The 16,686-nt window shown below is 43.1% G+C and overlaps 1 protein-coding gene across 1 annotated transcript; it reads left to right on the top strand.

Annotated features, from left to right (window-relative positions):
- The first annotated feature begins 1,233 nt into the window (after positions 1-1,233).
- LOC141938218 (RNA polymerase II elongation factor ELL2-like) lies at positions 1,234-16,336 on the top strand. The gene is made up of 10 exons (XM_074856886.1): positions 1,234-1,286; positions 1,470-1,633; positions 4,285-4,544; positions 7,263-7,387; positions 7,531-7,618; positions 8,636-9,194; positions 11,492-11,558; positions 14,961-15,132; positions 16,043-16,087; positions 16,226-16,336. Exons 1-10 carry the CDS (start codon positions 1,234-1,236, stop codon positions 16,334-16,336), a joined length of 1,644 nt encoding a protein of 547 aa, XP_074712987.1.
- The last annotated feature ends 350 nt before the right edge of the window (positions 16,337-16,686 follow it).

Raw genomic sequence — 16,686 nt, 5'->3', positions numbered from 1 at the left:
GCTTTAGCTCTGAATAATTCCAGATAGCAGTCTAGGTAGTTTTAATGTGGTTTTACTAATCTTCTTCAAAATCTAATTCAGACTAGCTTTCGTGAGGTCCTTTGTAGCCAGCTCTCAGTTTGTGCAAAGTGCCTGCAAAGTTAATGCAAGACTTGTGTGGTGTTACACACAGAGTCATTTAAAAGAAAATAAAACCAGAAAGGACCTCTGCAGGGTGTCTAGTCTAATTTTGTGCTCCAGTCAGGTCTGGCTTCAAGACTGTCTTGGATTTTGAAAACGCCCAGCCTGAGGAGAGGGGATTACACATCATCTCAGTCAGTGCTCGACTGTTCCTGTGGTGAAAGGAAACAGGCAACGGATAAAAGCTGTGCTTTAGATGGCAAGAAGGACCTTTATTTCTGTTGCAAATGCAGGGATTTCGGAACAAGGGATCAATACCTAGCCCTAGGCTATGGACAAAACTGTAGCTGGATCATCTTGAAATGTTGGTCAGGGCCTTGGTCCAGCTTTGACTTTCAGAAATGACGTGGTAAATTGAGACATGAGATTCTTGACCCTTCTTGGAGGCTTGATGGGGAGTTTGAGGGTGGCTAAAGTGTTTTCGGGTGAGCTAAAGCCAGTATCCTCTCTCTGTTCAGAGCCATTGCAATGGCAGGTGCCACACAGTGTACTCGTTAAGAGCAGTGACAGTTAGGCCAGTTTAAACAAAGCCGCTGTTAGTCAGTCGAGGTGCCCTCCTGGCCGGACGCAGCGCACTGCGGGTGCGCGTGTGGGCTGAGCATGGAGGGCTGGGCTCCTCCGGAATGGCTGCCTGAAGCCCCACGCCCACCCTGACGTTATCGGGGAGAGGTCACCGTCCTTCCCCTCACTCAGCGTTTGCTCTGAGTGCCTCTTCTCCAACACGAATCCTCACAGAAGCGGGCGGGTGGACCCCACGCACTCCTCAGCGCTGCCAGAGGCACAGAGCGGGTGATGACGCGGGTGGACATCTTTGGAAGCAAGATGAGGGGAGACCAGGGCGCGGGCCGCGCGCGGGTCTCGAGGGGAGGCTGGCTTGGCCTCCCCGGGCCTCGCAGTGCCCAGGGCCACCACTGGCCACCTCAGGTGGAGGGGAGGAGAGATGTGCCCATCTGAGAGCCGGGCGGCTGGTGGAAGGCCTCTGGGGCGGGGCCTACGTGACGTCACAGGGCCGCTGTAACTGCCCGAGTTGTCCTGGCAACAGTCATTGCAACAATGAGCCACCAACGCTGCGGGCAGCCTGCCTCTCAAGCACAGTACACCGACAGGTAAAACTGATACCATTTGGACATGCAGAGACAATTTGGAATAGGTTTACGCCCTAGCTAGCTGTCAGGACTGGAAAGAAGATTTTTCTTCACCTGTTAAGACAGGTTTAAAAGTTCCTGATACAACCATGCTTCTAAACGTGAACTAGCGCTTGGGCTCAACCTTTTCCAATGTTTTTATAGTTCTGGAGCCTCTCAACTCAGTTGCCTGGGACTCATGCAGAACAAAATTACAGTACGTGCCACAAGTGATTCCTATCCGACGACCAAAGCGTGCATGACCCAGCCAGAAGAGGAGTTGCGCAATGGAAGTGCAAAGGTTATTAAACCTGATGGACCATTTTTAGGTATGGCGGTGTTTCACTTTTTACTAGATGCCTGTATGTTTTTAAACTCAGTAATTCATTTTTTCAGGATTCTTGGGAAAGTCGGTGTGTTCAGAGATCTCTGATGTAGGTAGCTTGCCCTCATGTTACAGTCTGCTCGTGCTGCATTCAGACATTAGCCCTTTTTTTCCCCCGAGAAAGCCTGCCAGTCGTTCCTCGTTCCCATATTGCTTGACTGGTTGAAATTTTGACCACTGAGGTGAGGGATTTTACCACCCCATGCCCTGAAATTCTCTGGTTCAGTACCTAACAGTTTGGTTTTGTGACAGCACTTTTGAGGACCTAAATACTGTGCTAAGTCATTAGCCTGAATTTGGAATCTAAAAAAATTCACATTGAGGAAGTCTCATATACAAATTCATAGGCTTTATAGGAAAAACTTTGCTTTCCACACTTGCTAATGCTGATTAAATTTTATTTATGTCTTGGCCATCAGTAAGCAACTGCTACCACAAGACCATGGTTGGTTTTCAAAAAAAAAAAAAACCTTAAATTAAGGCAATGCTGGCATGGGAACGTGGATTTCATCATTTTCCACAAAACAGAAAGCATTTAGGTGGTATTGTTTGTTATTAAACTGTTCTAAGTACCGTTTTCCTGAGGAGCCTGGAGCTGGCTGCAGAGAGGTGCAAGGTGAGCATCCCCTTTCTAGGCACTCAGTGGTACGGGCAGCGGCGGTCCTGCCCGCAGCAGCGAGCTGAACCAGGTACATCCATCTTCATTACGTAAAACAGGCTCTCACTTGGCTGCGGCCGCAGTTGTCCGCCAGCACGGACATCCCTGACAGCGATGGTACAACGCTTGCTCTGCCTCAGCAGGGCATTTGAAGCCAGCTTTGTCACAGCTTTTTGGAGATACAACACTAAGTGTGTGTGGTCTTGACACTAAGGCAGCTCAGCACGGGTTGATACAGGGACATGGAGTGGGGACTGCTTCCCCTGTATTGTCTAAACTGCTCTTTAACGGCAGCGTGAGAGGAGCCACTTTCATGTATTTCAAAACTTCTCCTTGGGGAAGTTCTATTTTACATGTGAATGATCTGTGTGATTCCTGTTGGTGGTTTAAATAGATCTTAAGCGAATATTTAACATTAAATAAATGGGGTCTGAAGATTGACAGTAGGACAGTTAGGATATTTGGGGGCACTTTTGTTTCAGACTGGCATTGAGGAGGCTCAGGTAGGACAGGTCTTGTTGCTGGTAGGTCACGGGGGTGACTCTGCAGCGTGCTTCGTGCAGTACAAATCAGGAACTGCGGTTGTTAATCATGTTAATGCTTGGTTATGTTCTCCGTTATTCTTTTTAAGGGATTCAGAGACATGACTTTAGGAGGTGTTTTGTTTGAATGCTGGTTACACCATCAGCTGTGCCGGGGGTGTGTGTGTGTGTGTGTGTGTGTGTATCTACACAGAAATGAACTTGTCCTGATGATTGTAATGCATTCAATTTAAAACTGCTAAGTTCACACTGTTCAAAAAATGGAACTGTGTGCATTTGCATGATGAGGTTTCCTCTTGAAAACCAGAAGGGCAAAGTCCAGGGAACATGCAGGGTGCCAAGGTTATAAAGGTTTGGCCTCCACTGCAAAAGGGAAACAAATTCCTGCTACTCCTGAGGACAAGCAGTACCTAAGCACAGCTCAGTCTCTGTGTGTCTGATGGAGAGAGCAAGCTCCAGATTTTCTCACCAATACTCATTAAGTCTCCCTCATGTACCAAACGTGAGCTGTTGGTTTCAAAAAAATAGCTGGTTTGTGTCACATCCTCTGTTGGATTGCAAACAGGTTTTACTACAATGATTTTCTGTAACATTCTGATAATTTTCTCTTTTTTTTTTTTTTTTTTTTTTTTTTTTTCCCCCTGCCTGATAGCAGAGCAAGGAGCTCAGGTCTTTTTCTGGAAAACTGAGATTCAGCTCGGGTAGTGTTGTTTTTAAATTCTGGATGCGTTGCTTGCGCACACTTGCATTGTTCCTCCAGTTGAGAAACGCATCTTTTTATAGAGTTTGATCCAAAATGCTGTGCAGGCCATGTTTTAAAACTTCTCCGGCCTTGATCCCAAGAACTGTTAAATTTTGGGTGTACTGTTGCTGACAAACCTGGGGTTATTTAACAAGAGGGGAACATTTCAGCTTAAAATGTGGTGTAAGTTATGGTAGCTCAAAAGTGATCAACACCAAGTGTTGGTAGTTTCTTTAAGCAGTGATGTGATTAATTGTGTAGACTTGTTCTCCCTAGGCATTAACGGGGGATCCTTTAGTTATATGGAAGACCTTTGCATCACACTTGGGAGCACTCTCCTGAAAAAAATGCCCGATTTTGAGTATTCAGTGCTTGAGCTTATAAACTGGAAAAATAATAAAAGCACCATGTATATAAATAATCAGTAAAGCCTTCCTACCGGTATCACTCCCCAGTTGTTTTAATACTGAATATTTCTTTGTTAATGCCTAGCTCGATGCAGCTTTGCTACCTGTATTCTTATAGATCTTGAAATGCTAACTTAAGTCATTTTTAGAGTTTATCTGGCTCGGTAAAGTCTTTAAAACAACTTTCTTGTCTTCTGCCAATCTCCCACATCATTCTCTCTTTTTTTCTTTTTACCCTTATTTCAGGAAGAAAAGCACAGGTCAGAAAAGCACCACAAAAAATTCCAGATCCTGTGCCTGTGAGGAAGAGATCAACGCCCATGAACCCTGCAAACATAACAGGGAGGACTTGCACACAGAATGTGGTTTGTCGGCGGCCGTACAGGGATAGGGTGATTCATTTGTTGGCACTGAAGAATTACAAGAAACCAGAGTTACTCACTCGCTTGCGGAAAGATGGTGTCCACCAAAAGGACAAGAATTGCCTTGGAATGATCCTTCATCAGGTGAGATCATAGAGTTTGTGCCAGAAATTCTTCCTTCCTGCTATTCTTTTCAAAATAATTTTGAGCTGTGTCACTTCAGTGTTTAAATCAGAAAATAGTAAGCAACTTAATGCTTCTTGTTTAAGTTTTTCAATAAACTTCATGCAGATGCCCCAAACTGCAAGTCAGTGTGAGGAAAGGAAAGACAGATGAAAAAATTCTTGGCGAGTGGTTTTGTTTTGCTAGAATGCCAGGCAATATTAACTATTTCTAGCTTTGTTTCTCCTAATGTCTTATTTTTTCCCCTCTCTCTTTTACTTGGACTGCTTAGTTGAGAGAAGTTGACTGTGCGTTCTCTCAATTGTGTGAAATAGTTTGTCATAGTACTTCATGTTTTTTGTGACGAGTTTATGTGAAGAGAAATTTGGTAACTGCAATCGCATAGGTTAGTCCTTCGTTTGAACGTGGCTGGTGGCCTGTAAGTGGCACTTGACTTCCCTTGGGATCTGTCGGAATTGCAACCAAGGGAAGGGTGTTCCAGCGAAATCGTAAATGCTAAAGGTGGTGGTCCGATTTTGAGCATATTATTTCTTTGCTATCATGTGGACTGTGTCTTTACCTTCCTTGAAACTTTTTTTTATTCAGTAGCTTTTCCAGTGCTCCTTTAAGTTCCACCTGTATTTCTTTATCACATCCCTCAAAATTACTGGTAAGTCTATAATGTTGTATAGGTGAAACTTTTAAGCTGCGTGTTCAAGAGCGTCACTTATTAATTTGCTACAAAAGCAGTTCAGAAAAGGCTTCTTAAAGTACCGTAAGATGCAGTGGCTCCTCCCTTACTTTTCAAATACTCCCTGTACCCATAGACTGTGGCTGAATTAGGCACGTATTGATGTGTGAAGTAGGAATATTTCCTACTTGTCTAGGAAAAAAGTGTTTGGGAACCTCTTGAAGTGAGCAAAATTCAACATTTATACAGCTTTGGTTGATCCTACACTGAATTCTAAAACCTCATTCCTTGAATATGTTAAGTGTTATTGTTTTGTTTCCCCAGTGCGATGGTAGTTGGTTTTTTTCCACCCCGAAGACAGACACAATTTAATGACAGCCATGTTCTTACCTACAAATTGAAGGAGTCAATCTATATTTTAAGTTGGTTATAAAATTCTAAAAGCTCAGCTCCCTAGAGCGTGAAAGGTGCAAAAACTTCCTCTTGTCCCATTATGCTTGGCAATGTTTAAGGAGACTTTCCTGGAGTCTGTTTCCTGTATGTGGTGTGAACCTCAAGGCACCAGTACCTCAAGGTACTGGTTTGCATCAGAAATGGTCGTGTTAGCAACGCTACACCCTGAAAAGCCTTGCTCATGTTTTTCTGAGCTCTGTAATGAGTTTTTTTTTTGTACAAATCTAAAATCAGCAGCCTGAACTTGCTAAGATCTAATATGCACAGATTTGCTTCTCTTAGAATACAGCTTTAGCTGTTTTTAACAAGTGAATTACTGTTTAAGGGTATCTTTGTTACTTTTAATTGTTTTTTTAGATGGGGACAGACAGACATGGACACAGGCATGAATTTGCAGTATTTACCATGTTTTGGAGGAAAAAAAAATAGGCTGAGCTGAAAAGTGGTGGTGGTGTGTTGATGAGTAGTTACTCCACATTTTGTATCAGGCAAAGAGAGATAGTTTTGGGGGTTTTCCCTGAAACTCTGAACAGGTGTCAGGTGATGAAGTCTAAACCAGCACTTTAGGTGTCAATGATCTCAAGGGCTTTTTAGCTCATTTTAACCTTTTGAGTACACTTTGCATTTTTCTTAAGGAAGCTATAAGCCCATTTTATTTTCAAAAGTATAGAGCGAGGCATGCACACAAGCCTCTCGTGACAATACTGAACCCTGCGTCTGCAGAATGAAGAGCACGTCTGGCCTGCACACCTCCCCTTAAACATTTCAGCACTAAAGCATTGTTAGACATGAGTACAGTTACTTTTTTCCCAGTTGGTAAAACTTTGATATGGCTTAAAACTAATGGGATAGATGAAGAATTCATCTTTGTACCAGAAGTACTTGTCTAGCGCCAGTTAGGTTATCAGGTACAACTGTTCAGTAGAGAGATACAGTTTCTTGTGGCTCAGGCACTTGAGAAAGAAAAGCAGTTGCGTTTCTCAAGACAAATGATGACATAGTGCGTTCATTAATGTGATGATGGAAAACAGGCGTTGTTCCAAGCACAGTCTGTGCTCTGCCATTGCCGTATAGCTGTGTACAACCAAAGAACAGCAGGTGTCCTCCTGAAGTTGAACCAATCTGAATTTGTATGTGGAGATAGTGTTCTTCAGTTCTTAAAACAAAACAAAACAACAAAAAGCCCCAAACAAAAAAAGGCAAACAAAACCCCCCACAAAACAGGCCTCTCGGCATATTTCATGCAGTGAATATTTAAAGTTTTGGCATAGTTTGCCTTGATTCCCAATGCTGTATTACAGACCCCTGGTGCAGAGAGAGGTTTGCAGCAGTTTGGGATTTTCTTACCTTCAAATTTCTACATCCCAAATTGACCACATTTTTAAAAATTGGTGCTCGTTACATGAGAGCTACTCGGATCTTCACATCTGAAAAACCTGGAAAACTGGTGTGTGATTCTGTTTTCAACTTCTATTTTACTTTGCAGTACGAATCTTATTTCTGTGGTGTGCATTTAGGTATCATGAACATTTATTTTCTTAAATGTCTGCCTATAGGTAGCCAGCCTGAATACAAAGGATAATTCTTACAGTCTGAAGGATCATCTGTTTAAAGACATTCAAAAAGATTGGCCTGGATACAATGAAATCGATAAACAGTCATTGGAGTTAATACTTTCTAGGTAAGTTCAGTCTCCAGGGGAAGGAAAATTGCCATTTAAAAACCTTGTTCTGGGAAATGAATGTCTGTCTTCCCTATAATGAAAGAGCTATGACATAGACATTTTTTTGCCTTGTAACCTGAAATGTTGGGTCATGCTTACAGAAAATTAAATTCATCTGAGGATGCCCCCAGCACCAGTCATTCGGGATCTCCTGTAACTCCCAGTAAAGATGGCCCATCAAATGCTCAGGTATTTTGTACTTTTTTTTATCATTATTTACAGTGTATTAAGATTTATCACACTTTGCACTGATGTAAAAGTTGTGATGTGAAGCACTAATATTGTCTTAAACACATGAAAAACTGAAGCATTTATCTTTAATTGGACGTTTCTTCTTTTGAAAGGTGGTTGCACTGTCAAGGACTGCAAAAAACTTAGTCACGTAGCTTTAAGGGCTGCTATATTTAGTGTTCTGTATTTCAGAATGTTTATTAAAATACTTAAGACAAGATGGGAAGCACAGAAAGCCTTTCACCACTGAGATATTTACATTTACACAGAGGAGGGAGGGCACACCTCTGTGTTTCCCTGACTTTCTTTCAGAGCATGAAATGGTGCAGGTCCCAGGGACCTCTTCCCACCTGCCTCCCTACCCACAGAACCCAGATTTATTCCAGCAGGGTGGCACAGAGCCGCGCCTGGGGCTCCCGGCCCAAGCTGCCGCTTGTACATCGACGTGAGCAGCGTGCGCTTGCTAGAGGAGAGGATGTGAACCAGCTGGAGAGCAGCTGGGACAACAGCTGCAGCAAAACTGGGGGGTTTACCCGTTCTTATCGGCTTTGCACATCACGCGCTCTGAGAAGCATGCCGCTGCGTGCTTCTCGGGGCCGCTTTAGTAAATCGCGTGGCTGTGTGCCAGCAAAAGCTGACTCTTCACCTGGTGTGTCCGAACGGAAATCGGTGCCTAAACGGTACCAACCTGACCTCCTCGTTTTGGGGAAGCCTTTGCTAGAGCTGCTGAAGAGAGTGTCTTTCTCCCAAAGCCTTTTAGCTGTAGGTTTGAAGAACGACTTGTTAATCATAAAATTAGAAACCAAGGATGAAAGAAACCATGTATTTAGCTGCAGTACTTCCTCGTTTGACAGCTAGTTTTGGAGAAGAAAGATGTGTTTTCAACAATTGCCAGTTCAGAACTGTTCCTTTTCCAGAACGGGAGCAAAACTTAGTTCTGCTGGTTTTTACGGGTTTTTTTCTTTATTATCACAGAAAAGGGTCTTGAATTCCTCTTCCGTCGGTCCTCTGAACAAAAAGAAGAGGATCTCTCGCCTGGGCAGTGGAATCCCGTCCCCGCTCAGAGACCGCTTGTCTGCCTTCAGGGAGAAAGCCGCTGCCGCCCCTCTGCCGTCTCCCCGCCCCACGGCCACCTCCATTCCCGCTCCTCACCCGCTGCCTGGGACGCGCCTTCACGCTTCCAACCTGCCAAAAACTGCCAGCTCCACCTCCCCCAGCACCCCTGAGGGGCAGGGGACACAAAACCTGCCCATGGACAGCTTCAGTCCTAATAGCACTAAGGCCTGTGAGGACCAGCAACAAAAATATACCTCTTGGAGTTCTTTGGGGATCCCAGAGCCTGCCGGGGTGCAGGTGAAGCCTCCTAAGTCCACAGGCAAGAAGCTGCACCAACTGCCCGAGAAGCTAAAAGAGCGTAAGGAGAAGGATGAAGGCAAAATGCAGCACACTGTGAGTGTGAGCATGGAGGAGAAAAACCTCAGAAAAGAAGAAACTGCCAAGCTGAGTACATCCTCCTGTTTGGATTCGGGTGAAGGTATTAATACGCTGCTTTTCCTAACTCCTGTATGGGTAACCGTGGTGCAAAGAGACCTGTAAAACGAGGGACTGGAAACCCAAATGGTCTATTTTTTCACTTGGCTTTGCCATTATCCCTGCTTTATGGTCATGAAGAATCCATATTGTTTTTCCGCTGTTGTATTACCTTGTAAATGTTAGTTTAAAGAGAACAACAACAAAAAGCAGAAGCTGTTCTGCTGGAAGCTTATCTAGAATTTGGTTCATTTTTAAGAATTCTCCCTCTGTAGTACAAAAATCGTTAGAAAGAAACCTGAAATGGATTGCTGTAGGGCAGAAACTGGTTAAAAGGAAGAGCTAGGAACTAGAAAAACACAAGGAATGGAGTTTTTTTTCCTTAATTTCCAGTAAACTGACAGTTCACTGAACTTACTCTGCTTCTTCCACGAGCCAGTTTTAAGGTCTGCGAGCTGCAGATAAAACCTGTCACAGGTTTATGGCATGCTAGCTTACTGAAACACATAGATCAGACTTAAATGTATTTCATGGCGTATCACAATGCAAGGTTCATCAGCCTCTGCCTTTTCATGGAGAGCCTAAAACCTGCACAAACTGGCATGAGGTTTGCTGGAGTTTTGGTTTGAACTGTGCTGTGAGCTCCTCTCTATCTGCAGAATTTATTACTTCCAAAGATGTAGAAACGGTGTGCACTGAAAATGGTAGTGAAAAGATAAACAGCAACCCTCGGAGAATACTTGACTTCTTGACGCACACACACACAGAGTAGGGCAGAGTTCAGTTCCTTTGTTAAGTCTGTGTGTTGTCTAATTTCAGAGGTTTGACGTGCAAATGAGAAGTCAGGTTTAGCCCTTTCCTATCACAGCCCAGAGGCGTGTTTGGACTAGGCAGGGTGCCTCTCTGAAGTGCTGTTGTGCTTGTCGACAAGGGTGCTTTGAGATGCTCTTTTCACTTTTACCCTGGACATACTACACAGTGCCCACGTGGCTTGGGATTTCTTTGCAAATATTTGTGCTTTCAGATATTTATGAATTTATATACAGGTGAGGGTCTTCCTGTGGATGCCAGTAACGAAATTCTGAACAGCTAGGGAAGGAAAAATCTGCACTGCATTTCAAGTTGGTGCTTACACTGAGCCATGTCAACAAACACACCTGAATTTTTGGAAATGAAGCGCTCGCAGTGAAACTGTTCACCTAAGTTGCATTGTACATGCCGCGACCGTTAATATTACTGTTTGCATTTCTCTCAAATGTTGTTCCCATTTTTACACCACTTTTTCTACTCCTGCTGTACTGCGTAATAATTTTAATACTAAAAGTAAAAGAATAGAGTAGAACATCACATGATAGTTCTTTTTCCCCCATGACCTAAAGCTCGGAGAGCTTAGAGATTGCAAGAACAGTTGAGCTTTAGCAGAAATACTGTGTTTAAGCAGTGGCAGTGGAAGAAAACAAAGAATATATAGGACTGTGTGTTTTTTAACTGCAAGACCCCAGATGAAAAGCAGAGAGAGATTACCAAGATCTTGAGTGTTCCTCCGTGTTCCAGCTAACTTTTCCTTATGGCCGCTATTTTTCTTATTTACCAAAAAGTCAGGAGGCTCCTGAAATATTCCTTTAAAAAGAGGGACTAGAGATTAAGTGTACTGTGCTCTCATAATGCCATTTAAAAGAGCAAAAGAGCAATTTACAAGTGCAAATAACTTTCAAACCCAGTTTTGCCACGTTAATGAGGAGCAAGCCTTTGTTGCAGGTCATTGAAGCCTGAATGCCAGGAACCTATATACAATGCTCCTGACTTTCCTGCTGAAATTAAATCTGACCTTGGATACCTGTAATTGGCAGGGAAGGAGGGATAAAAACATGGCATGAAAAGAACTTCAGCTTTCTGCTCTATTTCTTGCTGGAACCTGGACGTTGAGATACATCTATATCTACATAGATACAGATACATCTCAAGCTGTTGTCTTTTGTGCAGCCACATCTGTTGCTGCATAATTTGAATGGCTGTGCAGACGCCACATCGTGTCTTCAAATAAGAAAAGCTGACCTTGGGTTAATACTGCGGTAGCGCAGAACCTGTAGAATAAAGTAGCCGTGCCCTCTTTCTAAAGCCTGGTACTGCCTACTATGGAGAAGGGCATGTGAGCCCTATTATTAACTTACAGAGCTTATTCCAAGTAATTTACTCTGAGAATAAAACTCTAAAGGCTTTTTTCAAGCCCATTAAGCTGGTATTGTTTGGCTATATTAAAAATCTGTTTACCGCAAGTGTCAAAATTCTGCTTTTCTGTAGGAGTTGAAGAAACTTGCACTGCCTCCACAGGTTCTCCTTCAGCAAGCCAACCACCAGACTACTTCACGTGAGTAAAATAACAATTAACTTTCTTGCCACTCATTGAAGCAGATGAAAAATCACCTATAAAAACTCTCGTTTAGCTACAAAATTGAGAATTGACCAAAATGTAGTTTTAGAATAATGACAAGTTCCTTCAAGTCACCCAGCTGCCTCATTCAACTACCTGCAAGTTTTAAACTCTGAGGGTGTCCCTTAATTATTGCGGTGCGAAAAGAAGCCATAAAAAGTAATTTTAATACCCTTTAGAAGAAGACGTAAAACATTTAATTTCATTCTTCTTCAAGAACACCATAAGAAAGGAACACGAACCTGCGCTGTTTTCTTTTTAGAGGCAAGGCAAAACAGGAGGAAAGCTGAATGCTAGAATACATAAATTCGAACACCTTTCCTGCACTTTCACTGCTTAGTGCATTCTAAGGTGGAAAGTGGGGAGGGAAGGTAGCAGACTTTAAAGTCCAGAGTTACAAAGCCTATATGTGAGCTAACAGGAGTTAACCGTCAAAGTTATTTCTAAAGCTTTGATGTAAAATGGTCACTGGCTAACTTGAAGCTGCAGCAAAATATCCAATTTCACCGCAGAATTGCAGACCAAAGAGCTAGAGAAAACAGAAGAACCTCAGTTCAGATTTTAACTTTTACCTGCTTAATTTTGACTACAAAGCAAGATAAAAATACATTAAACTTGCATGTGAAAGGTAACATACCTACAGTGACTGCCATGTTGCAGTCTGTAAAACTACAGAAGGAGTTTACTTTTGGTGAGTTTACTTTTGGCTCCTGAACAAGTTGTCAAACATCAGATTGACATTTCCAAAAAGCTGAGATTTACCTGCTCTATAAAAAAGCTTTTCATCCGTGACAAGTGTTGAAGAACTTGCTTCAAAATGAAATACCTCTAACACCAGAATCATGTGGTTGCCTAAATAGTTTTTGACAGTATCAAAACTTTCCTAGGAGGAGGATTTGTCTTTACCGTTGCAAAACAGGGAAATAGCTTCTGCAAATGCCCAGTGTCTGGGCTTCTCCCCCACTGTTTTACTGGTGGCCTTTTTTTAAAAATGTGAAAGTTGAAGGAGGCCGCACTGGAATAATTGTGGAATAACGTGGTCAGCGCCACCTGAATTTCTAATAAAATGGGCTTTTTGGGGGGAGGATGGGCACAGTGGGGAGCAGTCTAAAGCTCTTTCCTCGGTTGGAAGGATGAGTTTGAGAAGGTTTTGAGGGGCCTTCGGTGCTCAGAGTTGGAACGAGCACCCCGACAGGTAAAGCCAGGACGAGCCCGACACTTCCTAGCAGCGCAATTGCCCAGCGTCAGCCGCAGCAGCGGCGCTGAGCCCATGGTCGTGTCTGCGGTGCAGGAGAGGAGGGAGAAGTGTGTTAAAACGCTGCGAATTGCCAAGTTCAGCAGCTTCTGTCAGAGGAGTAACATCAGCAAGGGAGGTCAGGCCTCCGCCTAGCGCTTGAACTTCGGAGCATCTTCTGCCTGTGCTGAAGCAGACGGCATGGCAGCGCTGTGCGTCTCACTTACTCTATTAAGTGATGCTCCACGGAAAGACTGAAATAAGTCTGGCCCTGCAGGGAAGCAGTTTAGTGCTTCACGTGTTAGGCTGAGAACTCAAACCGATGTTTAATTCTTGGCCTCTGCTGCGTGCCAATGAAGCGATCCAGCTCCCCGCTGTCTGCTTCCCAGTCAGCTGAGGGCAGGGATGCTGAGGAGGAAGGTTATTTGATGTAATCTAGTATTAAAGTCGGATGCCAATAGCTACTGTTAAAAGTTTAAAAAAAAACCCAACACAAAACGACCACCAACAAAAGAACAACCAACCAACCAACCAAAACCCCAAAACCCCAAAGAAACCTTCATGCAAGGTTTCATGAAGTTGGTTTAGTTCTGACTGGGATTAAAAACCTTAACGAAGACTTCCCTGTGAAAGGAGCAACATCTGGAGCAATCTCACAGATAATCTACTGGCCACAGTGTCCTGGAAAAAAATTAGGGTGTGCTGTTTCAGACTGATCACTACAGAAAGATTGAAACCTGAGAGCACCTACAATCTGATCCAGTTTAAAGGACTTTGGTAGTTTATTTCAATTTCTCTTCCTGTCTAAGTGCTCTATAATTCATGAGTATAATCACAGCTTTAGCATAAAGATACTTTCCATCTTAGTCTAAAGAAAGATGATGAGAGTAAAGGAACTCAAGCTTTTTAGGCAAAGCTTAAGGAAGAGCTAGACAAACCAAACAGATTCACCTTTCTCCCCACTTCTATCCTCATTTCTTCCCTCTGCACACGCCCACATTGCGAGTGCTCTGCTGGGCTCTAGTCCTGTGCTCAACTCCTGCTGTGGGATGTAACTGTGCACGAGCTTCACAGGTCCTTCCCAAAATGCTGGGGGGCACCTGTAGTTTTTCTTTTAAAAACCATCCAGCACTCTAACCAGGTGCCTCTGGCCTGGGACATCACCGAGCAAAGTTGTCATCTGCATTGGTGCAGACTTTCAACTTGTTAAAGTTTTACTGCTCGTTAAAATTAATCTAAAGGTGGTTTGAAGGATTTGTCCCCGTGTGGAGGTGCCTGTGTCACCCAAAGAGAACGGGGCCTTTAGGCTAGGAGGACCAGAAGCACTGGTGTGACAGCGGTGGGAAGTCCTATCTATTACTCGCATTCCCGCTTCATCTTGGATTTGCATAATGACCTTGTTAAACCTGCTCCTGGTGATTTGAGGGAGAGGGGAATGAAGAAAGTTTCAATCGCTTCAGTGGCTTTAAGCATTTAAGGGTTTTTCCCTCCTTAGGAGGTGATGTGATGGGTTTTTTTGTTTGTTTCAGACCTCTCTGCAGTTTGTTTTTGTTGCTGTATTGCAAGTGCCTTAGTTGAATGGACATCAGTGGAACTGGTGTTCCCTAAAATAATAAAACGTTATCATTAACTATGCTTGGCTGTTAGGTTTTTGGCTACATTTGTGCCTATCTGACTGCATCCAACACTGTAAATGTAGTCCCTTCCAAAAATGTAATGGAAATGAATTTTCAAAAGTAAATATAATCTAATTAACTTCTCCCTTCATAGAAAGAGATTATAATCTAGCAGTTTCTCTTCTCTCTCTGAAGCTGATGCATTTATTGATCCTTCTATATTTGAATGATTGCTTATGTTTTCTAAGTATGCTACGCCTTCCTTGTGCACCTTGTGAATGACACTCTAAGAAGTAAAATATTAGCAAACAGCTCTCACAGAAATATGGTAGATTTCTGTAATTACCTAAACACTTTCCCTTGGAGCACGTGTGCTTACTTGTAGAAGCAGTCAGTCATGTAGTTAACTGACTTAAAGCTTGGGTGTCTGTGCTTGATATTCATTATGTCCTTGGTGTGAAATTGCATGTGTGCTTATTTTTGCACCAGAAAATACACAGCCATAGTCTCATACGAGCAACGCCAGCGTTACAAGAATGACTTCTATGCAGAGTATGATGAATACAGGAACTTGTATGCTCAGATGGAGAGGATCAGCCAGCAATTCATGAGTCTTGATGCACAACGGCACATGCTTTCTCCAGGGTCCAAAGAATATAAGGTAAAGAAGGATAAAACTGTGAGGATTGTGTTTCATCTCCCTCTTATCCCTTCCAAAAGCCCACATTTTCAGCACAGGCAGACCTTTCAGTATATATATCTGTTAAATTATATTGACGTGGTTTTAAAACGAACATCTGAGACTGAGTAACCGGCCGCAGGGCTGGAATTGCCAGACTGGCTCATGCTTCGCTGTCGAGGCGTGGGGGTGCTGCGGTGCTGTTACACAGATCGGGGAGAAGATTGGAAGTGCGTGGAAACCAGCAGCTGTAATCCCAAAGCTTTCCTGACCCTCTGTTTCCCATGGTTTTATACCCTTAACTAAACCTGCAGCCACAGGTTACCCATCTTCCTGATGCTAGCTATGATTCTAGCAGAGAAGGGTGTTCAAAAACTGATACTCTGGCCTTCCACGCAGACTTCTCTGATTTGCACATACAAATTCCTCATGTTCAGTACCAGAATTCTTTAATTCTGTGTGCACGCTGAGGATTCTTGACTGGCGTTTTTTTTAGTTTTTGGTCAGATTGCAAGTGTATTTGTGAGCAGAAGGAGTATTTTAAAATCCCCGGTACTGCTCAACTAGACAAAGGGAAACCTTTTAGAATGGGCATACATCCTCAGACCCTGTGTGGGCTAGCCCGGATTTTTGAAGCTTGAAAAAACCCTGCAAAAAGTTGTTCAGCCCTCAAACTCCACCTATCTGAGCTGTCTGCAAACAGACAGCAGCGTGAGCGACTTGTCAAAGGGAATCGTCAAACACATGCCCCTTTTGTTGCCTATTTACACGTTTAATTGCAGATTTGGGGTGATGTGGGGGGATGGGAGGTTATTTTTGCATTTTCTGGTAGTAGTGAACTGTTCTTCGTGTTGTCTTCATGTTTGTTTGTCTGTTTGTTTTTTCCTTGAAGATGCTTTGTGAGGAAGTCTTAGAAGAGTACCGAAAGTTAAAAGAGGTATGTGTAACACCAGATTTGTGGGAGGTAGTAATCACTGAGCCTGGCTCAAGGGTATTTTTAAGCAAAGGACATGAAATATTGAACTCTGCAGAAACGTTTTCATGCCATGATTTTCTTTTTATCTTACCTTTACAGTCTAGCCCCAGCTACTTTGAAAAGAAGTGTAGATGCCAGTATCTCCACAGCAAGCTGTCTCACATTAAGAAACTAGTAGGGGAATTTGACGAACAGCAACAAGAGTTCTAGCACTAGCCTCCTGCTTCGACCAGGACACGTGAATGGACAGAAGCTTATGTATTTAAAACTTAAGATTAGTTTCTCTAAGATTCTAAAAGGTAGCATTGAACCTTTTTGTTACAGAAGTTTCCGTATTAGCAGAGTTAACTACTTTTATTGTTGTTGATGTTGCTTACATGTGTATTTAAAGCTGCTTCTTCTGGTCCCTTCTTTTTGTCAAGATTTTTGTTTGTGCATTTAATTAGTTTTAGCAGTAGATAACTGGGGAGCCAGTACCTTTACTATGAAGTTGTGCGCATATTAGGAAAACATTGTAGCAACCTGAAAGGCTGATGGATAGGTGTAAGGCTGTTTTCTGA

Source organism: Strix uralensis, chromosome Z, assembly GCF_047716275.1.
Source record: "Strix uralensis isolate ZFMK-TIS-50842 chromosome Z, bStrUra1, whole genome shotgun sequence".
Taxonomy (NCBI): domain Eukaryota; kingdom Metazoa; phylum Chordata; class Aves; order Strigiformes; family Strigidae; genus Strix; species Strix uralensis.
This window is presented reverse-complemented; position numbering and strand designations above follow the sequence as displayed.

Excerpts from the sequence above, each read along its gene's own strand:
- LOC141938218 (XM_074856886.1), top strand. The coding sequence starts at position 1,234 with ATGAGCCACCAACGCTGCGGGCAGCCTGCCTCTCAAGCACAGTACACC. Across the intron at positions 9,195-11,491 it reads CTGTTTGGATTCGGGTGAAG|GAGTTGAAGAAACTTGCACT; the intron begins GTATTAATACGC and ends GCTTTTCTGTAG. Across the intron at positions 15,133-16,042 it reads CAGGGTCCAAAGAATATAAG|ATGCTTTGTGAGGAAGTCTT; the intron begins GTAAAGAAGGAT and ends TTTTCCTTGAAG.